This window comes from Nicrophorus vespilloides, unplaced genomic scaffold (assembly GCF_001412225.1).
Source record: "Nicrophorus vespilloides isolate i.1.1-1 unplaced genomic scaffold, Nicve_v1.0, whole genome shotgun sequence".
Classification (NCBI taxonomy): Eukaryota; Metazoa; Arthropoda; class Insecta; order Coleoptera; family Silphidae; genus Nicrophorus; species Nicrophorus vespilloides.
In genome coordinates this window covers 162,907-185,761 of record NW_017097767.1, presented here as the reverse complement: position 1 = coordinate 185,761, position 22,855 = coordinate 162,907, and the positions used below count along the sequence as shown (strand labels likewise).

Genomic DNA, 22,855 nt, shown 5'->3' with positions numbered 1-22,855 from the left:
ATTGAATTAAACAACAACTTTTTTTTTGCGAAATGGAATTTTAATTGCATTATTATCCTCTTCGACGAAAATAACATAATCTACTATATAACAACTGTAACCTCAAGTTTACTTACATATAAAAATAAATGAAAATACTAATTTTTTTTAGTAACAAAACAGAATTAAAAAAAACACGACACGAAACAAAATGTTATAACTAGTACAGAACATATTCTAATTCTTTCATTACCTGTTGCGTCTTTAAAGTTTTGTTGTTATGGCTTTACTTCCGACTTTTAATATAGTCGTCAATTTCAACCCATTCAAAGTGTCTCTTGACGTTCATATATCATAATTTCACAGTTTATTAAACTGTTTAAGGAATAATTCAATACAAATTTTCAGCTGAAAAATTTATTTAAGCAAACTTATAAGTTAGTATATTTCTTTTATTATTTATAGTAAATATTTTAGAAAAAAACGATAATAGAAGTACATAAGTATTATTAACTGTAAAAATAGAACTTGATTAGAAACGTTGAATTGTAATAGAAGATTGTAATACATTTTGCTTTTACCTTGCATCCGATTGCACAATCTCTTTCATCCATGTAAGGTGTTAGGCAATTATTTAAAAACTGGCTCTGCTTAATCGAATCGTGTAAAACAGTCATACTGAATTTCAAATATCTCTTACACAAACATCTGCCGCCAATTAATTACAACATGAAATTGATATCCCCTTATGTTAATATAATTATAATAATATAATACAACAAAAAGTTTAATATAATCATATGAAAACGTATAAGTTTTATGCACATTTGAATTGCAAGGTGTAAAGTATAAAAAAAATCAAGTGGTTTGAATCATTCGTTTTACAGGTGTTAAAAAATAATTCAGCTGTTTTAATTAGTTTGCAAGTAAATTTATTTTAAATAATTTTAATTAATATTTATTTTTCTTACACCATGAATAATTTTAAAAACAAAAAGAAGAATTTTCCAAAAAAAAATAATATTCTCGCTTAAGTAAATGCATTTTTTCACATACAACTCATCAAATTAAGCTATGGCAATTACTTGGATACTAATTAAATTAATATTAACGCGTTCGTTGAGGTGCTGGGCCTCGGGTGGTGCTCTTCCCACAATTACTCTCCTTTTATTTTTTTATTACCTCTAATTTCACCGTTTGTGTGAAGAATCGCACCCGAGGCCCAAGCTATAAAAACCTGGCGATTAATAACCGACAAACGTTTCATTCGTAAATGGCCATTCTCGCCTGGGTCTACTTCATTACGTGCTCACACAAAATATGAATTATAACAATTATTATGTTTGTCAAATAAATCATATTTATATTTGCCTCATTCCCATTATAACGTAGAAAAAAAACGTGTAATTTTTATCTCGCAATTTATTATAAAAGGAATATAAAGAAATGTTTGTAAGAAATTTTAAATTGATGATTTACGAATCTTTAACACAAATAATCAAAAAATAAGTACAAATTTATACAGAATATACAAAATTGATTCTTATTTCTATACTTCGTATTAATTCAAACATTGCATATATATTATTTGTTTTATAATCTAAAATTATTAATTAATTAAAACATGTAAATGTTCTATTAAATTATGATTTCTTCATGTTTTTAATAGATAAAATACTTGACGTGTTTAACAATTTATGTAATTGTTAGATAATCATTCAATTATTGTATGAAAATGAGTACTTCAACTAGTGAAAGTTAAGTTTTTGAATGAATTTTATTAGTAATTTCTCCATGTATGAAGATAACAATAAAATAAGTAATAAAATAGTGAGTATATGTATTTCCTGATTTAACCACATATAATAAAATTAACTATAAAACTTCTTAGTAAATTAATGTTTAATTTGTATACGAATAGATTTGATTACAATTTTCATAAATTAAGAAACTTGTAATAAAATTAATGCTAAAAATCAATCAACACATATATTTTCTTACTTAATTATTATTTAGAGTCGATATAGCATGAAAGCATCAGAAAAGATTTAACTTCAATGAGTATTGATTAATTAAATTGTTTATTAAATTTATTTTTTTCTTAATTTCTTTAAATTAATTTTATTTATAAATAATTGAATGAAAATATTTAGATTTTATTGATTAAAAATGTATGAACAAATTTTATATTTAAACTGAAATAATTAGTTCATAACTTAAGTTGTGTTTTGTATAAATAATTGTTTCGTTTTTAAATACATTTCTGCGAAAACATGCAATGCGTGCGTAACGGCAAAACGAAAACAAATACCTTTTGGAGTTTTCGGAACATATTTCACGGTATGCTACCAAAATAAATGTCGTGTTTTCCTTTTACTGGCGACCCCTTTCATCCGCGTGACGCAGAAAAAAATAATGTAGGAACAAAAAAAAAAGAAGGGAGAAGCAAAAGAATAAAATGTGTCGCGCAAAAGGAGAGAACTCCTTTTCTCTTCCTGATAAATTGCAGTGTGTATATCATGCGAACAATGTTTCGCATTCAAAAAGCTTAATCCTTTCTTAAAACTCTTTTCACGCGTTGATTTATTGCGTGATTTGTGGGCGAACAATAATGCGAGCTGAACGAGATGAGAAGAAGAAGATGAAAAAGAAATTATACGTATATAAATATATGTATATATTGTTGATGGATCCGCCTCCACCTGGACACACGCGGGGAGAGGTTATTTCGAGAATCGCGCGAGGATAATAAGCAATTAAGTTTCCTCGCAGGGGACGACGCAGGATTTATCGTGGACTACTGGTGCAGTGATTAAGATATACAATTAATTAGGGCTTGCATAATAAATATCCGTGGTCGTAATTAATTATGCAAGAGGGAACTGAAAGAGGTGGTGAAGTGAGGGTGGTAGAGAGCAGAAGAAAGTATAAAGTACGGTGCTTCCTCCTCCTCAGGAGTCAGCAGCACAAGAGCAACAAGCTACGTGGATGTTGTTACTTTGCAACTCAATAACGTCGTGCGTTATTTACATAATTTTGCATAACGAAATAAGACGACCAAAATTTTCATTAAATTAATTAATTTCGCGGGTGAACTTCCGAGCAAGGAAACATCCACTCCTCTAATTTGCAAATAACTTAATTAATAAACCTCTTGTAATATTTTACTCTTGTGAAAAGAATCCAGATTTTTCACTAAGAAATTCGAAAGTTTCAAAAACGAAACTTTTCAGACTCAATTCAATTAATATTAAAGTTTCATTACATTTAATTTCTTTAGTAAAAAAAAGATAAATCACTGAAAAAATACGTTTATAGCTGCGAAGCCTTCAATTTATATAAAAAATCTTATTAAGACTTATAATTTTAATAATTTATTAATGTAATAGTAATTTCAGTCAATCTCTAAATTAGAAACTAGAGAATGCAAATTGTTATACGATTCTTGGATATCCGGTATCAATTGTAAGTTTGTAAGAAAGAACGAAATTAAGCGATACGAAGTTTTAACACGTAAAAAAAATATGTTTGAGCCTCCGAAGGTCAGAGTTCAATCGTCGTCTCGAAGACATTTGTACGTAAACGTAAACTGCGCATTGTTATTTCTTTTTCTTTTTGAGCCGTGCTTCGTTGTCAAATGTTTTACATACAAATGATCCATTAGAGTGGACGATTCAATTACAAAACAACCTATTCCTATGGGAAACCCAGCAGCTTACCGCTTCTTTTTCTCATGGCTTCATTCAATGTACTTCCCAAATTTACATAAGCAACGTCTAATTGAGACCAAAACATTTGTTATTCAATTTGCGTACACTTTTTATTTCTATAAGAATTTTGTAAATATTTTCAATTTCTAAAATTATTCATACAGTTGGAATATTTTTATTTGCGAGATTCTCTATGTTCCCACATGAGAATCTTTTCTACTAATTGTTTAACTTTTTTAATATGCTAAATATTAATTACTCTTAACCCAAAATAGGACAAAAATTAGTGAGATTTTATAAAAATGTGTTTGCACATAATTTTCCATCAACTACAAATATTTTTAACATATGACGAATTGACTTACTTTATCAATCAAATCAGTTAAATTATTTGCATTTACTTTCGATTTCAATTGAAAATCCATAAAGCATCTCACGTTACAAAAACAACTCTTAAATCCAATGGATCACAGAAACCGAAGGTTATTGAACTGACAGATAAATTATTTGTAAATATAAACTCTTAATACAATACTATTATTTTAATGCGATGTAATTCGATAGAAGGCATTACTTTATAAATCAATAGGTTTAAAGTTTCATTACATAAATGCTTGGATTCCTGGGCAATGTTAGACGATGCATTGAATTACATTTCGACCCATAATATGCGCATAATAATATATCCCGCAGTAAATACGAATTCCGAACGAAATCGTATGAATAACATTACAAATACAAGAAGTTTCAATTCAAACTTAATTTCGAAAAATAAATTTATTCCTTCACACATTACATTATAATTTTACATAAACGAAACAACACAAGTTTTCATGTAAATAGTTTAATTTTGAAGGGAGAACTAATCCGTCATATATTAGAAAAAAAAACTTAATTAATTTTTAAGGTAAATAGTTTAATTTAATTTTGAAAAAAGTTCCTTCTAATATTACTAAAAACAAACATAATTTTGTATAACAAAAATTTCATTAAATTAATTATTTGTTTATGTAAATTGCTTATGTTATGAAGAACTTAATGAAATGAGTGGATCGAAATTTTCATTTAATTCATTAATTTTGTCTTATTAATTTAATAAGTGAAAGCTAAATATTGTTTTTCTCAGTACTAATATTTTGTAACATCTCTGGGAATAGAAAAAAATGTATTTGTTGAGTGTTTTCGAGCTATGCGATTCGAACGTGTCCATTTTGTTAATTAGAAAATCTTGAAGATGATGAGTTCGAGTTAAGATGGATTCTGTGTTTTTAAGATGAAATTCCATCACGATCGGAATTGTTACTTAGAAAGGCCACCATCGGGATATGGATGTGTTTTGCAACGAGCACGTTCTTTGCATCTCAATTTGTCGATGAAAGTAGTGTTCCTTTACGTAAAATTAAATTACATTATCAATTCATTTCCATACAAATTGTTATTACGATTACATCGGTTTCTCTTTTAAATATTACCAAGTTCCAGCTAAAATTTTCATAATATTTTTTTAATGACAAATAATGTTTATTTATATTCACTCCTATGTATTTGGAATTTTAGTATAATTAGTATAAATAATATGTGGATCAATAATACAGATATTAAGGAACAAACCGGGAAGACTGGGACTCGGGAAACTTTTCTAATGCTTCTAGCCAGAAAGCCTAAAAAAGGTCATTAGTTCTTAATGATACATCATAAAAAGAAGCACAAAAGATAGGTCAGAAAGAAGTTAAAGCTTGGACAACAAAAACAATCTTTAATGTTTCATCGAGACCAAATTTATTATGTAACTAAAGAAATTTAGTATATCTCTCGTGCTAATTTGTTAATTTTCTTCAACGATATAATATATTAATACAATGTAGAAAATCATTTTGAAAATATGCGAGTTCATTAATAGAATAATTATGCGTTCATGTAGTTTGAAAGGTTTCGATCTAGAAAACGCACGGAATTTATAAACGTTGTTTTGCATATGTAATTTTTTTTTGCAACTGCGATGCAATTATTATTGAAACAACAATTCGACACAAATTTATATGTGCTCTCTCGCTTTACGCTTCTGCGAACCGTTTTATTTGTAATATGAATAATTCACGTGATTTTTACCACTTGTCATTAAAATAAAAGCGGACGAAACAGAGAGAGAGAACAAAAATGTACAGAACAAAATAAAAATTTAAAATAAAATAAAAAAACGGTTCGTGCAGAATTTTTCGATCGAGGAACAGCGCGCATACACAATAATATATGTATGTGTAACAAAATTCGTGCATTCGATTTTATAAATATTAAAATCCATTAAAAGTGGAAGCGATTTAAAAAATGTAAAACATTCTCGTCCGACTGCTGCGGGGGAGGTTTTCAAAATGAAATTTTAATTACCATCGGCTATGTGAATATGTTTATGTGTGTGTTTAATGTTTTATTTATTTGTGTTGCTCCGGTTTGACGTGCGTTTTGGGGTTGTCGTGGTTTCGTTTTTTTTTTATATACCGATATTTATTTATTTTTTGGTTTGGTCGCTACCCTTATATAAATACATAACGTTGGATGTTGTTTCAATCGCGTGGTGGGGTAAATAAATCATGGGAATGCTTTAACGACGACACGATATTATTGTTCGTAGAGGAGCGAGAAGAGTGGATTCGGGAGAAAGTGGTTTGTGCAATACGAGAGAGAAAGGGCTAAAGGTGATAAATAAAGCGAATTTGACTATGGAGGCATTAATTCCAATGAATGTCTAACAATAACTTAAACAGTAATCCAATCTATACTCTCCCCATTCCGACGTCCTCTCCTATTGCATTATATTAATTAATGGCTCCACTAATTAGTGGATGCAGGTGCACGGGACTGGAGTTGGCCTCTCTGTTGTTTGCTCTTCTCAAAGGCGAAACTATCGACCCGCAAATTTCGTTCTGTTCTAAATGCCACCATTACTACTACTACATACCTATCTGCCTACCTAGGTTTATTCGCAATTCGACGTTTAATTTTGGATGTGCAAGGACGGAAATCATTGATGCGAAACTTTGCTTCTAACGAGAATGTCGATATAAATCCCTTTTGAAACACTCTAATGGATTATCAAGTTTTAAGCTTTGTAATTACTTGAATTCTATATACCAAACTTATTTATATATATTAGGCTAAGTGATTGCGGATTTTGTCAATAGGTGGTCTTAGCACATTCTTTTGTTTTGTCAACGTGTTCAAAGTACCTAACCTCGATGGCAATCGAAATCCCGACAATCAAAATACCGACTGTATCGAAATCCCAACAACCATAATCCCGACAATATCGAAATCCCGACTGCATCGAAATCCCAATAGTATCGAAATTCTGACTGCATTGAAATCCCCACAGTGTTTTATTATTATAATTTCTAACCTATTTTGTTTCCTTGTAGTTTGAACTTTTACCTTTAATTTAGTAAAAAATTGTATCTATTATTTAATTAGTTTTGTTTTTATCCCAAATTAAAAATGGAAGAATAAGAGGCGCATTTCAAACATATTTTATTGTTCTATTTCCGAAAAGGCATGAATGCATCGCAATTTGTTTTAATTTTCCTTATTTAAATACGCAATCACTTAGTTCCTAATCCAATAGTATTATTATAAGACAATATTTATTAATAATTGTAATTAATTATTGTAAACTACTTAATAATGTATGTTTGTTGAAGATTGAAAATGATATGATTTGTGCAAGTTTGCTGAGAAAACTTAGAAGATTGAAGCGGTTTTGTAAATCAATTGACTCGAGTTATTAACATCATCAACATCTGCTGCGATGTTTATTTTATACAAGGTATATGGATGGAGCGGAGGTTTCATAAAAGTGTAGGGATATGAATTGCAGAAAGTAGTAATGGCATATGAAATAATGGCGTTCCCTTTGGTAATAGAATAAACTTATTAAAGCCAAGAATGGAGAGAGAGATCTTCGGAAGAGTTGTATAAATGTTCGTGTATATAAATATAACTGTGCGCTCTCTCATTTGCCTTCGCCTTCTCGTTATATTTATAGCCTCCAGTTCTCTCTCCTCTCATCTTCTTCTTCTACGGCTGTTCGCAAGAAGAAACGATTTCTTTGAAGTTCGCTAACGCAAATAATTTCATTCGTCTAATGATATCCGCAAATCGAGCATTATGTTCTCGCCAACTGAGAAGAACGAGGGCAACAACAAGATTAACAAGAACAATATCAAAAAAAGAAAGGTCTTCTCTGACGATTTCAGAAATTGAAGGGGAGGTGAAAACCTGCGACTCACGGGGTTGAAATCCCTTTCGACAAAAAAAAAATGCATATGTTTATTCTGTAGCCTAAACAAACGGCGACACGCTTTAAAAGTGCATTTACACATCTGGAATGGTCGCAGCAATATCTTTTTGAAGCGACTTTTTGGTCCTCTCGTTTATAAAACATCAAAGACCACACACACGGTGAACACGTATATACGCCACATACGCCTTCACGAAAAACTCTTACATATTTGCACAGGACCGTGAAACTCGATAGGGTTTTTATAACGTGTTAACGAGATAACAGGACGAGCCTATTTGTTCACCCACCTTCTCCTGCAAACCAGGATAATAAATTCGTCACAAAAAAACGAGGAGACATTGCTTCGCGTTAAATTAAAACATTTGTTTGCGCACGAGGAATATCATTCTTCCGATTCCACCTGGAGGGTTGATTTTTCATTTATTTCCGAGGATCCTAAACCCACCTCTCTTCATTTCCCAAGGACTAAGCTCCGTCGGAGTATTGCTTCTCTTTTTTTTACTTCCCCACTCCACTCCTTCCATGGATTTACGTACTGTCTCCGAATAAAAATGAAAAATGGTGGAAATAATAATACACTCCTTTCCGAAGGAAACAAAAGCGCATAAAAAATGTATTTAAATGAAACGAAACGTCGCTGCAAAAAGCAATTCAAGATATTTCTCCTCTTTGAATTTACAATGCGCTTGGAAACAATGCAGATTTTATGGGCTGCATGGAACATTTCATTGTTCGACCCTTCATTCCTTCAAAACGCAATCAAAAATAGCAATGAATGTAAACTACTCTCCAAACTTAATTTTCTTCATAACTTCAACACATTACTCATATTCTAATACCATAACTCAATATTAAATTATATTTGCTAAATTTCAAACAATTCAAATAAATTAGAATTATATAATAAATTATATAGTTTTTATTAGTATTTAAACGCCCTTTCAACATAAATTGTGAAAGCATCAATGTAAATAATGTAATAACGCTCCATTATATTTATTACAAATTACAAAACGGTTTTACTAAAAGTCATTTTTTATTGCACAAAAAACATATCGACCATATTTTCACTACAACAGCATCCAAGGGTATCGCCTTAAAACGTTTTTTATGTAAACGATTAGTTGAAGACACATATGTCTTCAAGTTCTTAGATTATCTGATAAAGATGTGAGAAAAAGAAGTGTTGCAACAGATGAGTGATGAATACTTTTTTTTTTAGAACACACACTTTTCTTAAGATGTATCAATTAAAAAAAATAATATTTCTATTTTTATATAAATAATTTAAATTAAATGGATGCAATTTTTTTATTTTGGAAATTATTTTTGTATATTTATAGTTGTTAAAATAAATGTGTTATTATGATTGCAATAATTGTATTGTAAGTAATGTATACTAATTAAATTTGTATTTGCAAAGAAAAATACTAATATTTATGTAGTCATTTCTATATTAGAGGTTTATTGTACCATTTAGAAGTATTTAACAGCACATTTGTCTATGTTTAAAGTTTCCAGTTAAAATTGAGTGTAGGTAAAATCTTGATAGCTATTAATCCTACTTGTTATGTAGAAAGATGATGATCACATTTAATTAAGGTTTTAATAACAAGGTTGAACATTGATTTGTATACATTAGTGAACCGCAGAAGTAATTACTACTCGCTGCATACCAAAAAAAAACAATCATTAATTCATGGGATGATGAATATTGATAACACATACCATTAACACCACCCGCTCTTGATGAACTATCTGTAGGGTTCCAAAAGAAAATAAGGGATAAAATATTTAATTAACACCGAACGTAATTATTGTTCTCTCTTAATGATCTTTTAATACCTTATTTATTTTGGAGCGCATTCAGGTAGGTAATTTTTCACTTGCGCGGTTTTGTAATATATATTTTTAACGTCCTCCTCTATCTGAAGGGGTTGGATAACGCATTGTCTCTCTCTCACTATGTGTATATATAGACGGATTTTTTTATTTGGTATGAAATATGATGTGTGCGTTGCGCTTTGGCCGTCGCAGACGAGCTGAGAAATGAAAAGGGTTCGTAGAAATATCATTAAGATGATTGACACGAAACACATTAAACGATGCTTGGGATTGCATGTCGCTGTCAAGGTGTAATTATTCATATTTATCGCGATGCTCTTTTGTCCGAAAACTCACCCCCTCAACTCGCTATAAACGAACCAATCGGAAATAACGTTTTCCTCAATTCCAACTCGCTCACTTCCATTTATTTTATTTTTTTGCTTTCACAATATATGCAATAGTCACAATCGATAATTCATTAACCAAACAAAAGGGGCTCAAATGTTGATCGATTTTTGAACGATGTTTTATTTAGACTTTCCTGTTTTCTTCCTGTCACCGGACGTTACTCCATATTTATTCTTTAATATTTATGCATTTTCAAGAGCTTTCACGTGGATTTTGGGAAAAAACTTTTAAAAAATAACAGACTCGTCGCCTCTTTTTATTTTGTTGGCGAGTCTCAAGAGGGTACGTGCTTCGATGACATCTTTACTGAACAAACAGTGAAATAGATTGCCATTAGTTCAAGAGGCTATCCAATATTATTAGAAGGTGTTCGGTTTTTAAGTAAATATCCTTTTACATTTAAAACGCATTTCTCGGCAAAGCCACTTTCCTTCCACTCTTCAAAACGCCCTTTCTCTCATTCTCCATTATTTCCACATCTGCGTTAAATGGATTCCCCGTAATTTGATCCTAACAAACGTTTTCGTTATGCGTACGCGCATTCATTAATTCATACCGAGGAAAAATTTACATTCTCAGCCTGTTTTCTCAACGTAAATACTACTTCTTTTTACAAATATAGAGAAAAAACGTAGATAATAGACAATTAACCTTGTGTTCTAAAATAAATAGTACTCGACTGAGTGCTGCATTGAGTAAACATGAGTAAGAATAATACCCCACGCTTTTTATTTATTATAGCCAGTTAACAGTAAAGAGTACACTTTCGACATTCTATAAAATACCTACGATTTTTGTATTAATAACGCATTTTTATTTGCCTAGGTATTCTATGAAATACCGAATTATACTATATACATGTTTACCTCTTTGGGGTTTGTAGGAATTTGTAGTTGGGATCTTTATAAATAGATGTTTGATGCGGTATCAGGTTTAGGATCGAAGCAATTATCTAATCGAGTTCTTTGAACGTTGCTTGCCCCCACATGAAACGTCTCCGTCTTTGGGGAGTGATGCATGTTCGTGGTCGCATCCGTGGGGGAGAGGAGGATATTTTTGGTTATTTACACCTAATCATGTTGGCGACCCATTAATCTTAATTCCTCCTCATGTCGGATAACATTCGAGGGAGCATGTGGTAATTAAATAAGGCGGCAGAAACAATCAGTCTGGGAGAAAATTAAGAATGTCCAGTGTAACGATGTGAACGCAGCAGACGGTGGACACTGTCCACTGTAATCACTTAAAACTCCCCCACTGCACGAAATTTCGTCCAATAATAATCCATCAACGTTCCGGCCGTATTTGGAGATGAAGACGAAAAACAAGAAGAAAAATGGGAATTATCCTTGCGTCTTCTTTTCGACCAAATACGAGATGATTCCAATTATAGATACGGAAGAGTTGAGCGATTCAATGATGATGACGACGACGAGATGATGCTATCTCCGGGAAAAACTAACATCAATATCGACTTGTTAACTTTATTACTCGCTCAACATTTCTTCAGTTTAACTGGAGACCAAACGCGGGATGTCATCGCGTCGGAGAGCGTGCCGTGTGGTGCGCCGTGCGCCGCCTCTTTGAATAACAAATTCATATTTCAAGAGCGTATCTATCTCGATGGAAAATCTCCCGGAACAACAATATAAATTCAAAACTAATTTGTTTTTCAATGAAAATCGTTTTCTAAGCACCAGAAGAAGAAAAAAAACGAAGATATCTCAACGTCTGTCAGAATTTATTACATCTTTATTATGCATTGAATATTTGGAATTTGAATTCCTAAAATCATCATGCGACTTGCTTGAAACTAAGATAAATTCATTAATACTCTCTTTCCAAACATAGTCAACTCAGAATATGACTATGTTAATTCACATAGTTAATATAAATAAATAATTGAAACATACCTGTTTTTTAAATTTTGGAAATCTAAATCTATTATTAAATTAAGATAATATGTAATAATAAGGACAATGAGTAAACATGACTTTAGAATATGAAAACATTGGTAGTATGCATAAATAAATAGTTGTTTTAAGCAAATTGAAGATGGTGTATGTATTTCGGGATGGATAAATCATGTGGAAAATGAGATTGCGTTAGGACAAGAAGCATTATTATTCAGGACGTCGGACTTCCCGTCCTAAATCAGCCGAAAGAGACAGAGAGAAGGCGAGAGAGAGAGAAAAACAAAGTACGAATCTCGTCCAGGTCCGTCCTCTGCACTTTTATTACATCTTAATGTATTAACTCCAAACATAAATAATGAAGAATGCACGCGGACCCGACGGTGTTATTTCAGCGCCTCTTTACTTTATTTACTTGGCTGTTATTTTTCTTTGTTTCACGTCTTCTTTTTCTGGTCTTGTTCGTGCCTCTGCCAAGTTATTTCCAAGAGCAAAAATCTCTCTCTCCGAGACACACAGGAGGAGACCGAAGTACCAAATATTTAATTCAGACAAACAGCTCTATATAAATGCGTCTTAACGCGCGAACGCCGCATGAATTATTATCTCCATGCGAAGACAATAAATCTTGGCCTCCTTTTATTTGCATATATCTCTCCGGCTGTGGGGGAGAACGGAAAAAAATTGGTGAGGTGGAGTGGAAGGGAAAAAGAAGAACGAAGAGTTTATAAGGAGACGATGGAGAGAGAAAAAACTGGAATACGCGAATCGAACGACTAAAGATTGGATTCCGGAAGAAATCTACCAATTCCGGAATTCAATTAACCTTTAAGCTTAAACACACTTTACAGCCAATTCACAATTCGTTTCAAAGAAGGTTAGAAAAAAATATAATGGAATTGATTTAGTCCAGTCTTACAGATTAGTCCTTATTGATATACTTATCTATGAATATTAATACTTAAAAATTAATTTTTAAAATTTATTATACATTGCAAATCGTACTTTTTCTTAATTCCTTTTACAGATATTTTTTGGATTGAAAATAAATTCTTTATATTTATTACTCACAAATAATAATTTTACCAATACATATATCTCTTTACACAAATCCTTATTAAATCAAGCTAATTGAAGTCCATTATGAAGCAATTAAAAACGATGATATATCCAATTGACGTAGTAAGCCTTTGTACATGAATTCATAGCTCTCCCATCGATCAACATAAACTTGTGCCTGACAGATGATCTAATTGCGTAAATTGAAATACAATAATCCGGTTAAGATTCAGCTGGGGAAGAGTTTAAATGGCTCAGCTGTAATTAACGATGGATTATTTAGTAGCAAGCGTGTAATGCAATAGCTATGTAGGTGTCTCCTCAAGGCCTCATCAATGTGCTCACCGGTCTATTGAGTTCAGTAATCCATTATACAAGGAAGACTTTGCTTTAGATGGATTCTAACCAAAACAATATGTCAACGATGCTTCTAATTTCAATTTGTGTTTTGTTATCAGCAAATTAATTAATTTCATATTTCATTACTAATTTTAGTTGGTATTTAATGAATTATGTTCATTAGTGTAACTTTTTCCCAAATACTTGTATAATATGATGTAGTGAAAACCATCTCCTATTGTTATAGAATGTAATTATATCTATTTTGTGAGAATTGATATGTTATAAAACAATGAATGTAAATTGGTCAGTGGTGAAGCGCGTATTAATTTTATTATCTGAAATGGATCGCAGGGAAGTTTAAATTTGGAATATGTAGTTCCATGAACGATTGGTTGGGAAACTCGGAAAGCCATTGATGCGAGAATGTTCCCGATATTGGGAGCCATTTCCAAAGTAAGTAGCATTATGTAAAACGAGAAGTTCGGATGACGGTGGAGTAGAAGGAGGAAGTAGAGAAGGAGGATCGAAGTGTCCGTCGGATTTTGTGTTTGTTTGCGTGCGTGCAATTCGGGGGCGGCTGTGGCGGTAGAAGCTAGCGTTGGTGGCGGAATTGATTTCGAATTATCCCAGGAAACACACTTCTCAGCAAACGAGAAATAAACCTATTTGTGTTCAAATGTCTAAATGATACCGAAGGAGTGAGCAAGAAGGGGACATGGACAGGACTGCTGGAGGGAAGAGAAAGAGCCGGTCACGAAGACCGTGCATGTTTCACGATATCATTCTTTAATAACCATTTTATATGCACGCTCTTGGGGGGGTGGCGGAGGCGGTAGAAAAGGTGGAGGAGGCGGCAACGGCGGCGACGGACCTGACGTCATGCAGACGACTTTTATTTTTACCTTCCCTTCTCCGCTTCCTTTACCTTTTCGCCGCAGATTTTCTCGGATCCTATGAAAATTGCTTCGCTTAAAGGTTAATTACTTTCCACGATACACACCGCCGTTCCTTTCGTTCATTCCCATTATCTAATCCTCTAATTCCAACGAATGCAATTGCCGCCACCGCCGCTAATTCAATTACTTTTCCACGGAATTTCCTTTATCTCGATCATTTCTTGACGTGCATCCAATTAGACCCAATGCGACTGCCATTAATAGGAGATCAGCTCCTACACATGTTCCCGCTTTCGAGCAATATGCCACTTATAATCGTCTTATTATTCTGCAATTAAATCAATTCACTTTATTACTGCCATTACTCGTAAGATGAGATTTTATCCACGAAATCTATTCATTTCCCATCCGACGGTTAAAATAATGCTCGCCTTTTAAATCTTCCACTTCCTACTTCCCACAATGAAACCATTAGATCCATTATCGCATTACAAACGTCAATTAAAAAGTTTTATTCAATTACTCGATCATCTATAAAACTCAGATAATAACTGTACATTTTCACGATTCAAATCTTAAAATTGAATTATCGTCTATATATTTTTATATTAATTCAATCATTTATTTTAAAAGTCAAATAAACTAGTAATGCAAATAAAATTATTATTATTATTTTCTTTTAAATTAGAGCACTAAACATACCCAAACTCAATGTTACATCCAGACTATACGTTGCACGAGAATTTAATATAATACCAAGTAATATTTGTTTGACACTAAATTTAAACTGATAGCAGCAATTTCACATTGTACTCTCATGTGTATTGCAGTTGATACGCCTGACAGTCATTTCTCAAGTCACGAATTGTGTGAATGCATAATAATATTTGCAATGACAAATGAAATAATGTCAAATTTCAAATTCAATATGCACAATATCATTTATAGTTGCACAAATTCTTAAGAAAATTTCTCTTGTATTTATTAAAAATTATGACTTCTCCTTTAAATCATATTTATAAATATCATGTGTGTTTTAATCCATTTTTTTTTAATGTTTCTTGTAATAATCATGTAACATATTTAGATGAGGATTAATTTGTAAAGCAAAGCTGCGATATGTAATGATATCAATAAATCTTACATTAAGTGCCGGTATTTTGGGAAAGCCTCCCCGGCGTATTGAATTTATGATTACCACATGGAGCTCTAATCCAACGCACAGAGATTTGATAATGTAGATTTATGGTAACCTTCTTGCTCAAATACGAAGACATGTTTCTAAAGATTAAATCTTTAATTAGAATAGTAATAATGGGGTAATCAATGTATGAATTACGAAGAATTAAAAATTATCAATTTCAGTTGAAATAATAATTCTTGAAATTTGATCTTTGCGTGAATAAATACGTTTTTAAGAGAAAGTAGTAAAAAACTGTATACATAATAATGATTCTTGGATATATAGTCATCTCATTCTGAAGAAAACGCGTGTAATTTCTTGTAATTTTGTTGTTTTTCTTGATGCTGTTGCTCACATGATTCTTAGGATGCAGTCATCTCGTTATAAAATAAACGCGTGTAATTTCTTGCAATTTTCGTTGTTGATTTTTTTGTTGTTGTTGTTGTTATTATTATTATTGTGTAGGTACTGAGGTGTGAACATGTGTTTTGACTGGAGGTTCTTGTTGTTGTTTCAGGTCAAATTCGGTCGCCTCGTATAACAGAGCATCCGTCGGACACGATAGTAGCGAAAAACGAACCGGTTACACTGAATTGCAAGGCCGAGGGCAAACCGGAGCCCGAGATCGAATGGTACAAGGACGGGGAGCTGGTGAAGATAGCGAACGTGGACAACAGCAAGTCACATCGGGTCCTTCTCCTTTCCGGATCCCTCTTCTTCCTGCGAACTGTTAACAGCAAGAAGGAGCAGGACAGCGGGGTCTACTGGTGCGTGGCCAAAAACATGGCAGGATCGACGACCAGCAAAAACGCCACCCTACTAGTTGCAGGTAAGGTCCTTTTTTTAAAACCTCTTCGTGTTTTTCTCCATCATATTTCTACTTCTTCCCGAATGTACGAGCGGCGCACACATCCGGCTTTTGCATAAATTGAATTTCTCTTACGTTGGAGAACTTTCCAGACGTATACGTTAACAGACCGATGAATTTCTTCGGGTTTTTTTTTCTTCTTCTTCAATATCGGTTTACTTTTATGATACGGCCTCAGACTTTTCGAGCGCCGCAGTCGCCCTCGATGTTCCTGCAAATTACGAAAGCCATCCGATATTCGCTCCTAAATTGTTTGCCCTCCGCAAACTGAAATCCAATACTGACAATTAATGCCCTTGTATACAAGCGCACTACCAAGTCTGAGCAGAAATTAACTACCAATACACTTTCTAGATACATACAATTTTATCGCATCGTCATTTACTTACGAACGTATCAAATCACATGCAATTAGCAAATTACTGCTACATTCTCCTCCGGATATTTCTGAACTAGATTCTAGTAGTTTGATTGATAGATACATGTAATAGTTATCAAACTGTCCAACTAAATTTACGATGAATGCATATCAATACTAATTAACACTTCAAAATCATCCCCATCATCAGTTATATAATTTAATTAAACCGTAACTTACATAACAGATAAAATAGAATGTCCTATTTCCAAATAAAGTTTGGAGAAATTTATTAATAAATAATTGCTTTATTTTAAATACAACAACAAATATGTGGATCAAAAAATATGTAATGAAAATATGAGACTATGAAACCTTCAAACCTCATATATATTGATGTCAATAGTAATTGGGATGTATACTAGTATATTGTAGACGGCTCTATCACCTTTAGACTCAGGTATCTATTAAATGATAGACGGATGCCAATCATTATGTAATTCATATAATTGAGCACTACTCCAAGACGTTGAGGAATTCGATATTTAAAAAAAAACTAATGTTACAAGTACAAATTGAAATCTTTGATACTAGTTAATTAAATTACTTAAGTGTATAGTAGGGAACTCCTCAAATAACACATACATGTTATATCATTATTAGTAACTTAGATATGACAAGCGTAAAAGATATATTTTACTCAAGATTCGATTAAACTTGAACATCTGTTTCATATAATATTTACTTGTTTCATACCAATATAAGTTTCATAGAAATTCAACTTTATTTATTTTGTCTTTAATTATTTCAATAAATATTATTATGTTAATAAATGTTGATAATATTTTTGCTATAATTTTGTAAATTATATATTTAACGACTTGCAATATTAATATGTACAAATCATATTTACCGAGTTACGTTTCTATAATGAATATAATTGAGCACTCAACGTGTTCAAAGAATTCCATACACAAAAGAAAAACCTGCGGATAGACATTTCCTCTGCATTCGACGTCTAAATTGAAGGCCCCGAAGCTTCGTCCTAGGTAATTAAATTAGACATTGCCTGTAAAGCAACAGAAATAAATAATTCAAGTCTCTACATCATTTACATGACTTTTCTTAATCCGAGCTCTTTATAACACGAAATAAAAGGCGTCTGTTTTAACTTATTGTATAAATATAATACACAACGAATGAGAATATTAACTGTTACATAAATGTGTTATATAATGAATGAGTTCCACTGACTCTTAAATTAATAAACGTTAGAAACAAATTACTGTATATTATTAAACTAGCGTGGAATTTTTACCACACTTAATGAGATTCGACCATATGGTTATTAACTTTTGTGAGGAACTGGGAATTAAGTGAGAAAACGAGATAAGTCGAGGAATAGAATGAAGAAGAGAACAAAATAATAGTGAGGTAGAGTTTCTAAAGCAAATGATAAGGATCGTGAGTATTTTTCTTTATTTTTTTTTCTGGCGACAATACCAACGATAAATCTTGGCATGAGAAATATCTCCTTATATAGAAGCACGATTTCAACTTTCGTTCCAAGAACTTAAAAGATTTTTTCTTTGCTATAAATCACTCATCAATCAAAGTTTTAGAATATATTAATTTTACGTAATTCTATGATAAACGATATAGTTTTTTTGCAATCTCAGTTGCAAAGATTTACATAAATATTAAATTAAGTTATACTGCTTGAATTAGTTTACAGTATTTTAATGTGTAAAAATAAGCAATTTAAAATAATACAATGTTGTAATAAATCATAACTTGCTGATGAACTTGAGGATAGAAGAAAGTAACGAGATTGAGCTAGTTTTCCGAGTGAATTGCACGCAATTCAGCTGCGATTTATCATTCCTTGGAAATCATTTAATGTAGCAGAAGTTGGTTCGGCGGTGGTAATTAGGGAATTTCCCCTTTGGTAGGAAAATTAGTTTCCCTCGGGTAAGTGTATGTGTATAAATAAATGCGGCATTTTTCCAGCAGGAATTTATTCGGGCGACGGAGCCGTAATTCACGAATCTTTATAAGTGTGTGCAGTTAACGCCGCACCGAATGGCCATTTAAACAAGTAAATCTTGCTTTAATGTCGCACGAAAATAAGTATTTCCAGTTCGGGCTTCCAACGACGAGTAAAAAGAAGTAAGAGACTGAAAAAAATACTAGTAAAGTTGCAGAGGGAAGAGAAAAAATACGAAATGCATTTTACAATCTATAAACGCGGAAAACGGGGCAGCTGGCTGGTATTCGAAAATTCTCCGCGTTTTCCACGTCATCATTATTATTTAGGGCCACGAAAATGGGTTCTGTCGCGCGATTTTCTACGCTTATACTTACCCCCCCTGTACTTGTATTAGAATTAATATCCTGCGACCCGTTTTCAATTTCCTTGCTTACTCTACATCCAGCAAGAAAAACATCTTATAATAACTCTACGTATAACGTATGATATTTTTGCAATCTTACGTTCCAAATTAATATTTTCATAGTAATTTTAATAAAAACGCAATGATGATCTTTTGATATATATATATATTTCGTAACAAATTAAAAAGAAAATGTATTGGACTCTTTTGACAAAAAAGGGAAACGCAATATTAAACTTTGCACTATTGAACACACGAACATTTACAAAGTAAATATTAAACCATTAACATTTTTTACACGCTTTTACATACTAATATTGAAGACAAATGTTGTATAATCAATATTAAAGCAAATTTCTTTAACTTTTCTTATTTCCGCAAATTTTATTTCATTTTTGTTAGTACTAAAATACATTAAATTAAAAAATAATACTAGAAATTATATGAATTCTGAAACTGATAATGTTTGATATTTGCATATTCCGTATTTAATTCAGCTCAAATAATTAAAAATATGAAAGTGTGAAATAAAAAATTACATGAATCATATGAAAGCAGTTCATTGACTTAAAAAAAATAATTAATCAATTCTGTTTATTAATCTAAAGGAATTGATGAATAATAATTTAAAAAAAGTAAAAGTGAATATTTGATATTTTTTTGTACAGGAAATTTACTTCAAATATTAATAACTACGAAAACTAATAAACTTATGCAAGATTAAAAAATAGTTTATTAACTTTGTTAATTACGGGTTTATATGTTTGGGCGCGATTATGAACGTATTAACCTTAAGAACATCGTACTTCGACAGGCTAATAAATATTTCCGCGCCCCGATTTTAGCGCCCCGGGGCGCATATTTTGTAAAAAAAAATACGTACACCGTTGAACCTAAACCAATAAAAAAAACGCTACGATCCGGTTCCAATTTGTAATCTGATCTAGGAAGTCGCCCGTAATTATCATCGAATCCGTATCGACGGAGTCTGCTGCATTTTGGTTTCGGGCGATCGAAGAAAAATAAATAGGAACTCAGGGCATTTATGGCTCTGTCGTTGCTTTTTTTTCTTTTTGGTTAGCGAGGTCTCACCAGTCTTGAACTGGTTCCAAAGTGCTCCAAGTTTACAAATTGCTGTGTTTTTGTCCGCCGACAAGTTGTGTGTTGCAAATCACAGCAAATGCGGTAAGTAATGGCTGGAAGCCTTAGATCTATACTTTGTATTATGTTCGTAAGAACAGTTTTTGTTTTACTTGTTTTCCATTTAAACTACTCAACAGATAATTTAGCTTGGAAGCTATTGGAGAGTATAATAGTAATAAAATAAATTATTGCAGAAAAGAACTTTTACTTAATTGAAATAAATTTTGATAAGTTATGAATCCAAAATTGGTCAATATTCAACTAAAATCTACAAAAAATGAAATGAGTATAAACATATTTGAAAGTATTTTGTAAACTGTGTATCAGTGTGAACAGCTATTGGATAACTGATGATTATATAAAAAAAAGGATTGGATCCTCGTATCGCTCGGAAAAATCTGAAGTTAACCCAATCAATTTATACAGGAACTATCCTGCAGTGTTATCCTATCTCCATCTCGATCCTTACGGAAATGGGAAAAGCACTTATTTTATCCTCGAGCAAAGTTTGCATATTGAAAGTAAATAAACAGGCATTTCGAGCGAAATTGCTGCTGCTATAAAAAAAAACCTAAAAAGAAAAGGATATCGACTTTAGCAGAATTTAATTGTTTGTAAAAACGCCGGGAGAACAATGAAATCTTAAGAGCTTCTTGTACGATAAAGTTTTTTGTGCTTCGCTCATCTTTATCCTTTTTAAGGATTATAAAAGGTTTAAATTGATCGAAATTTCCGTGTTTGCGGATGCGACCCTCGTCGCCAAAAAAGTAGTAGTCGTCCTCCTCCTCCCTCCCCGATGACATTGATGAATGTAGGCGACATCATGTCGATAGCTTCCATCGAATTCACAGCCCGATAGAAGAGACCAGACAATGGGGACAACCACTCACTCGGACATCATAAATCAATTCCCATCGTATGACTGTTCGTGTCACGCAGCCAATGTACCAACAAAACCCAACTTAAATACCCCCAACGAGTTTCTATACTCTGGACATGTAGGAGGTAGCAAAAAAAACACAAACAAAAAAATTTGAGTAAAGTAGGAGAGAATCGTCAACGGGAAAATCCTCGAGCGGAAGCGCGTCAATTAAAACGTTTCCTGTCAAAACACACGGCAGAAAAAAATCAAGCAACCCTAAAAATAGGAACGCCGAAAAGGAGTTCCACCTATTAGAGGGAACGTGTTCATCCTGAATCGCGTCGTAATGAGGATGAATTAACAATGCAAGACACGATTGTAAACTTGTTAGAATTTTAATCAAAATTAAGCAATTTTCTTTGTCTTTATATATTTTTTTTTTGGGAAATCCTAATTGCGGATGTTTCGCACGATCAGGCGATGCCATAAAATCCCGGAACACACCTCGACTATAATAAACCTCCAAAATACAAACAACAATAAAACTAGAGGGAGGGAATAAATTTTACAACCATTCTTCGCCTTTCTCACTCGTTCTTTCCCAACTTCGTGAAGAGAACCTCATGCACCTCTCGGCCTCATCCATTTTCCGGCTCGTTTTGTTTCCGATCCGCGCTCTCCTTATTCTTTCTCTCCTCCTTTATTTTTATGATTCGTCTAGCCAGAATTATTTAAGGACACTAAAAAGTGCGCCTCCTCTATCTCCTTTTCCTCCTTCTCCTTTGTCTTCCGGCTTTTTATTCCGTATCTATATAATAATGGGCAATAAAAACCAAAAAAGGGGAGCCTCGATAATATAACGAGACAATCTTCATTAACTCTCCGACGGTAGATTCAGAAAAACAATGAAATTTTACCGTAAAACATGCTTCATTTTTCTTTTCCATCCATACAGATTGACGTGACTGAAATATTTATGTACGGCTTGTTTTGCCTTTTATATTATTTTATTTTTTTTTTATTACTTCGTAACATTTTTACCCGTACTTTAATTTTAGAACGGTTTATGAAATATTTTATGCTTCGTTTTTTGCAATTTCGTTCTTTCTCACTCCCATTATTTTTTTTTTGCATGAATTATGTATGCATCCCGCTTTGTTGCATATTAAAAGCTCTCTGCAATTTTAATTTCCGATTTTCGCGCGACGCTGATTTTCTGGCTCCTTTTTCATTTCAGCAACTTTCAAAATTACTAACGAACGATTTCAGTTTTGTCGGTAATATTTCAATATTTTTTGAATATAACAAAACATATATTAACAATAGAATAAATATAGTCATTAAACAAAATGTTTAATTAATGTAATGTGTAATTTGTTGTCGTTTACGTAACGATTATAAAATTTGTAGTAAAGAAAATAAAATCCCATTTTTTTTTTAAATTTGTGAATTATACAATTATATTCATTTGAAATTCAGCCTACCACAATTACCCACACGATCTGTGCCAATTTGCTAACAACATATAATTAAACTTGGTTGTCTGTTCGTAGTCAACATGCAACAAACTACTTTGCACGTTCTTTGCACATTACTCAGTCAGAAATTGCGTCGCCAAAA

The 22,855-nt window shown here is 32.3% G+C and overlaps 1 protein-coding gene across 1 annotated transcript in view; it reads left to right on the top strand.

The window, feature by feature from the left end:
- LOC108560897 (roundabout homolog 2-like) overlaps window positions 1–22,855 on the top strand; it is an 84,255-nt gene that overhangs the window by 41,029 nt on the left and 20,371 nt on the right. The window contains exon 2 of the mRNA XM_017918615.1: window positions 16,129–16,440. Coding sequence (XP_017774104.1) covers window positions 16,129–16,440 — 312 coding nt within the window. The remainder of the gene's footprint in view (window positions 1–16,128; window positions 16,441–22,855) is intronic.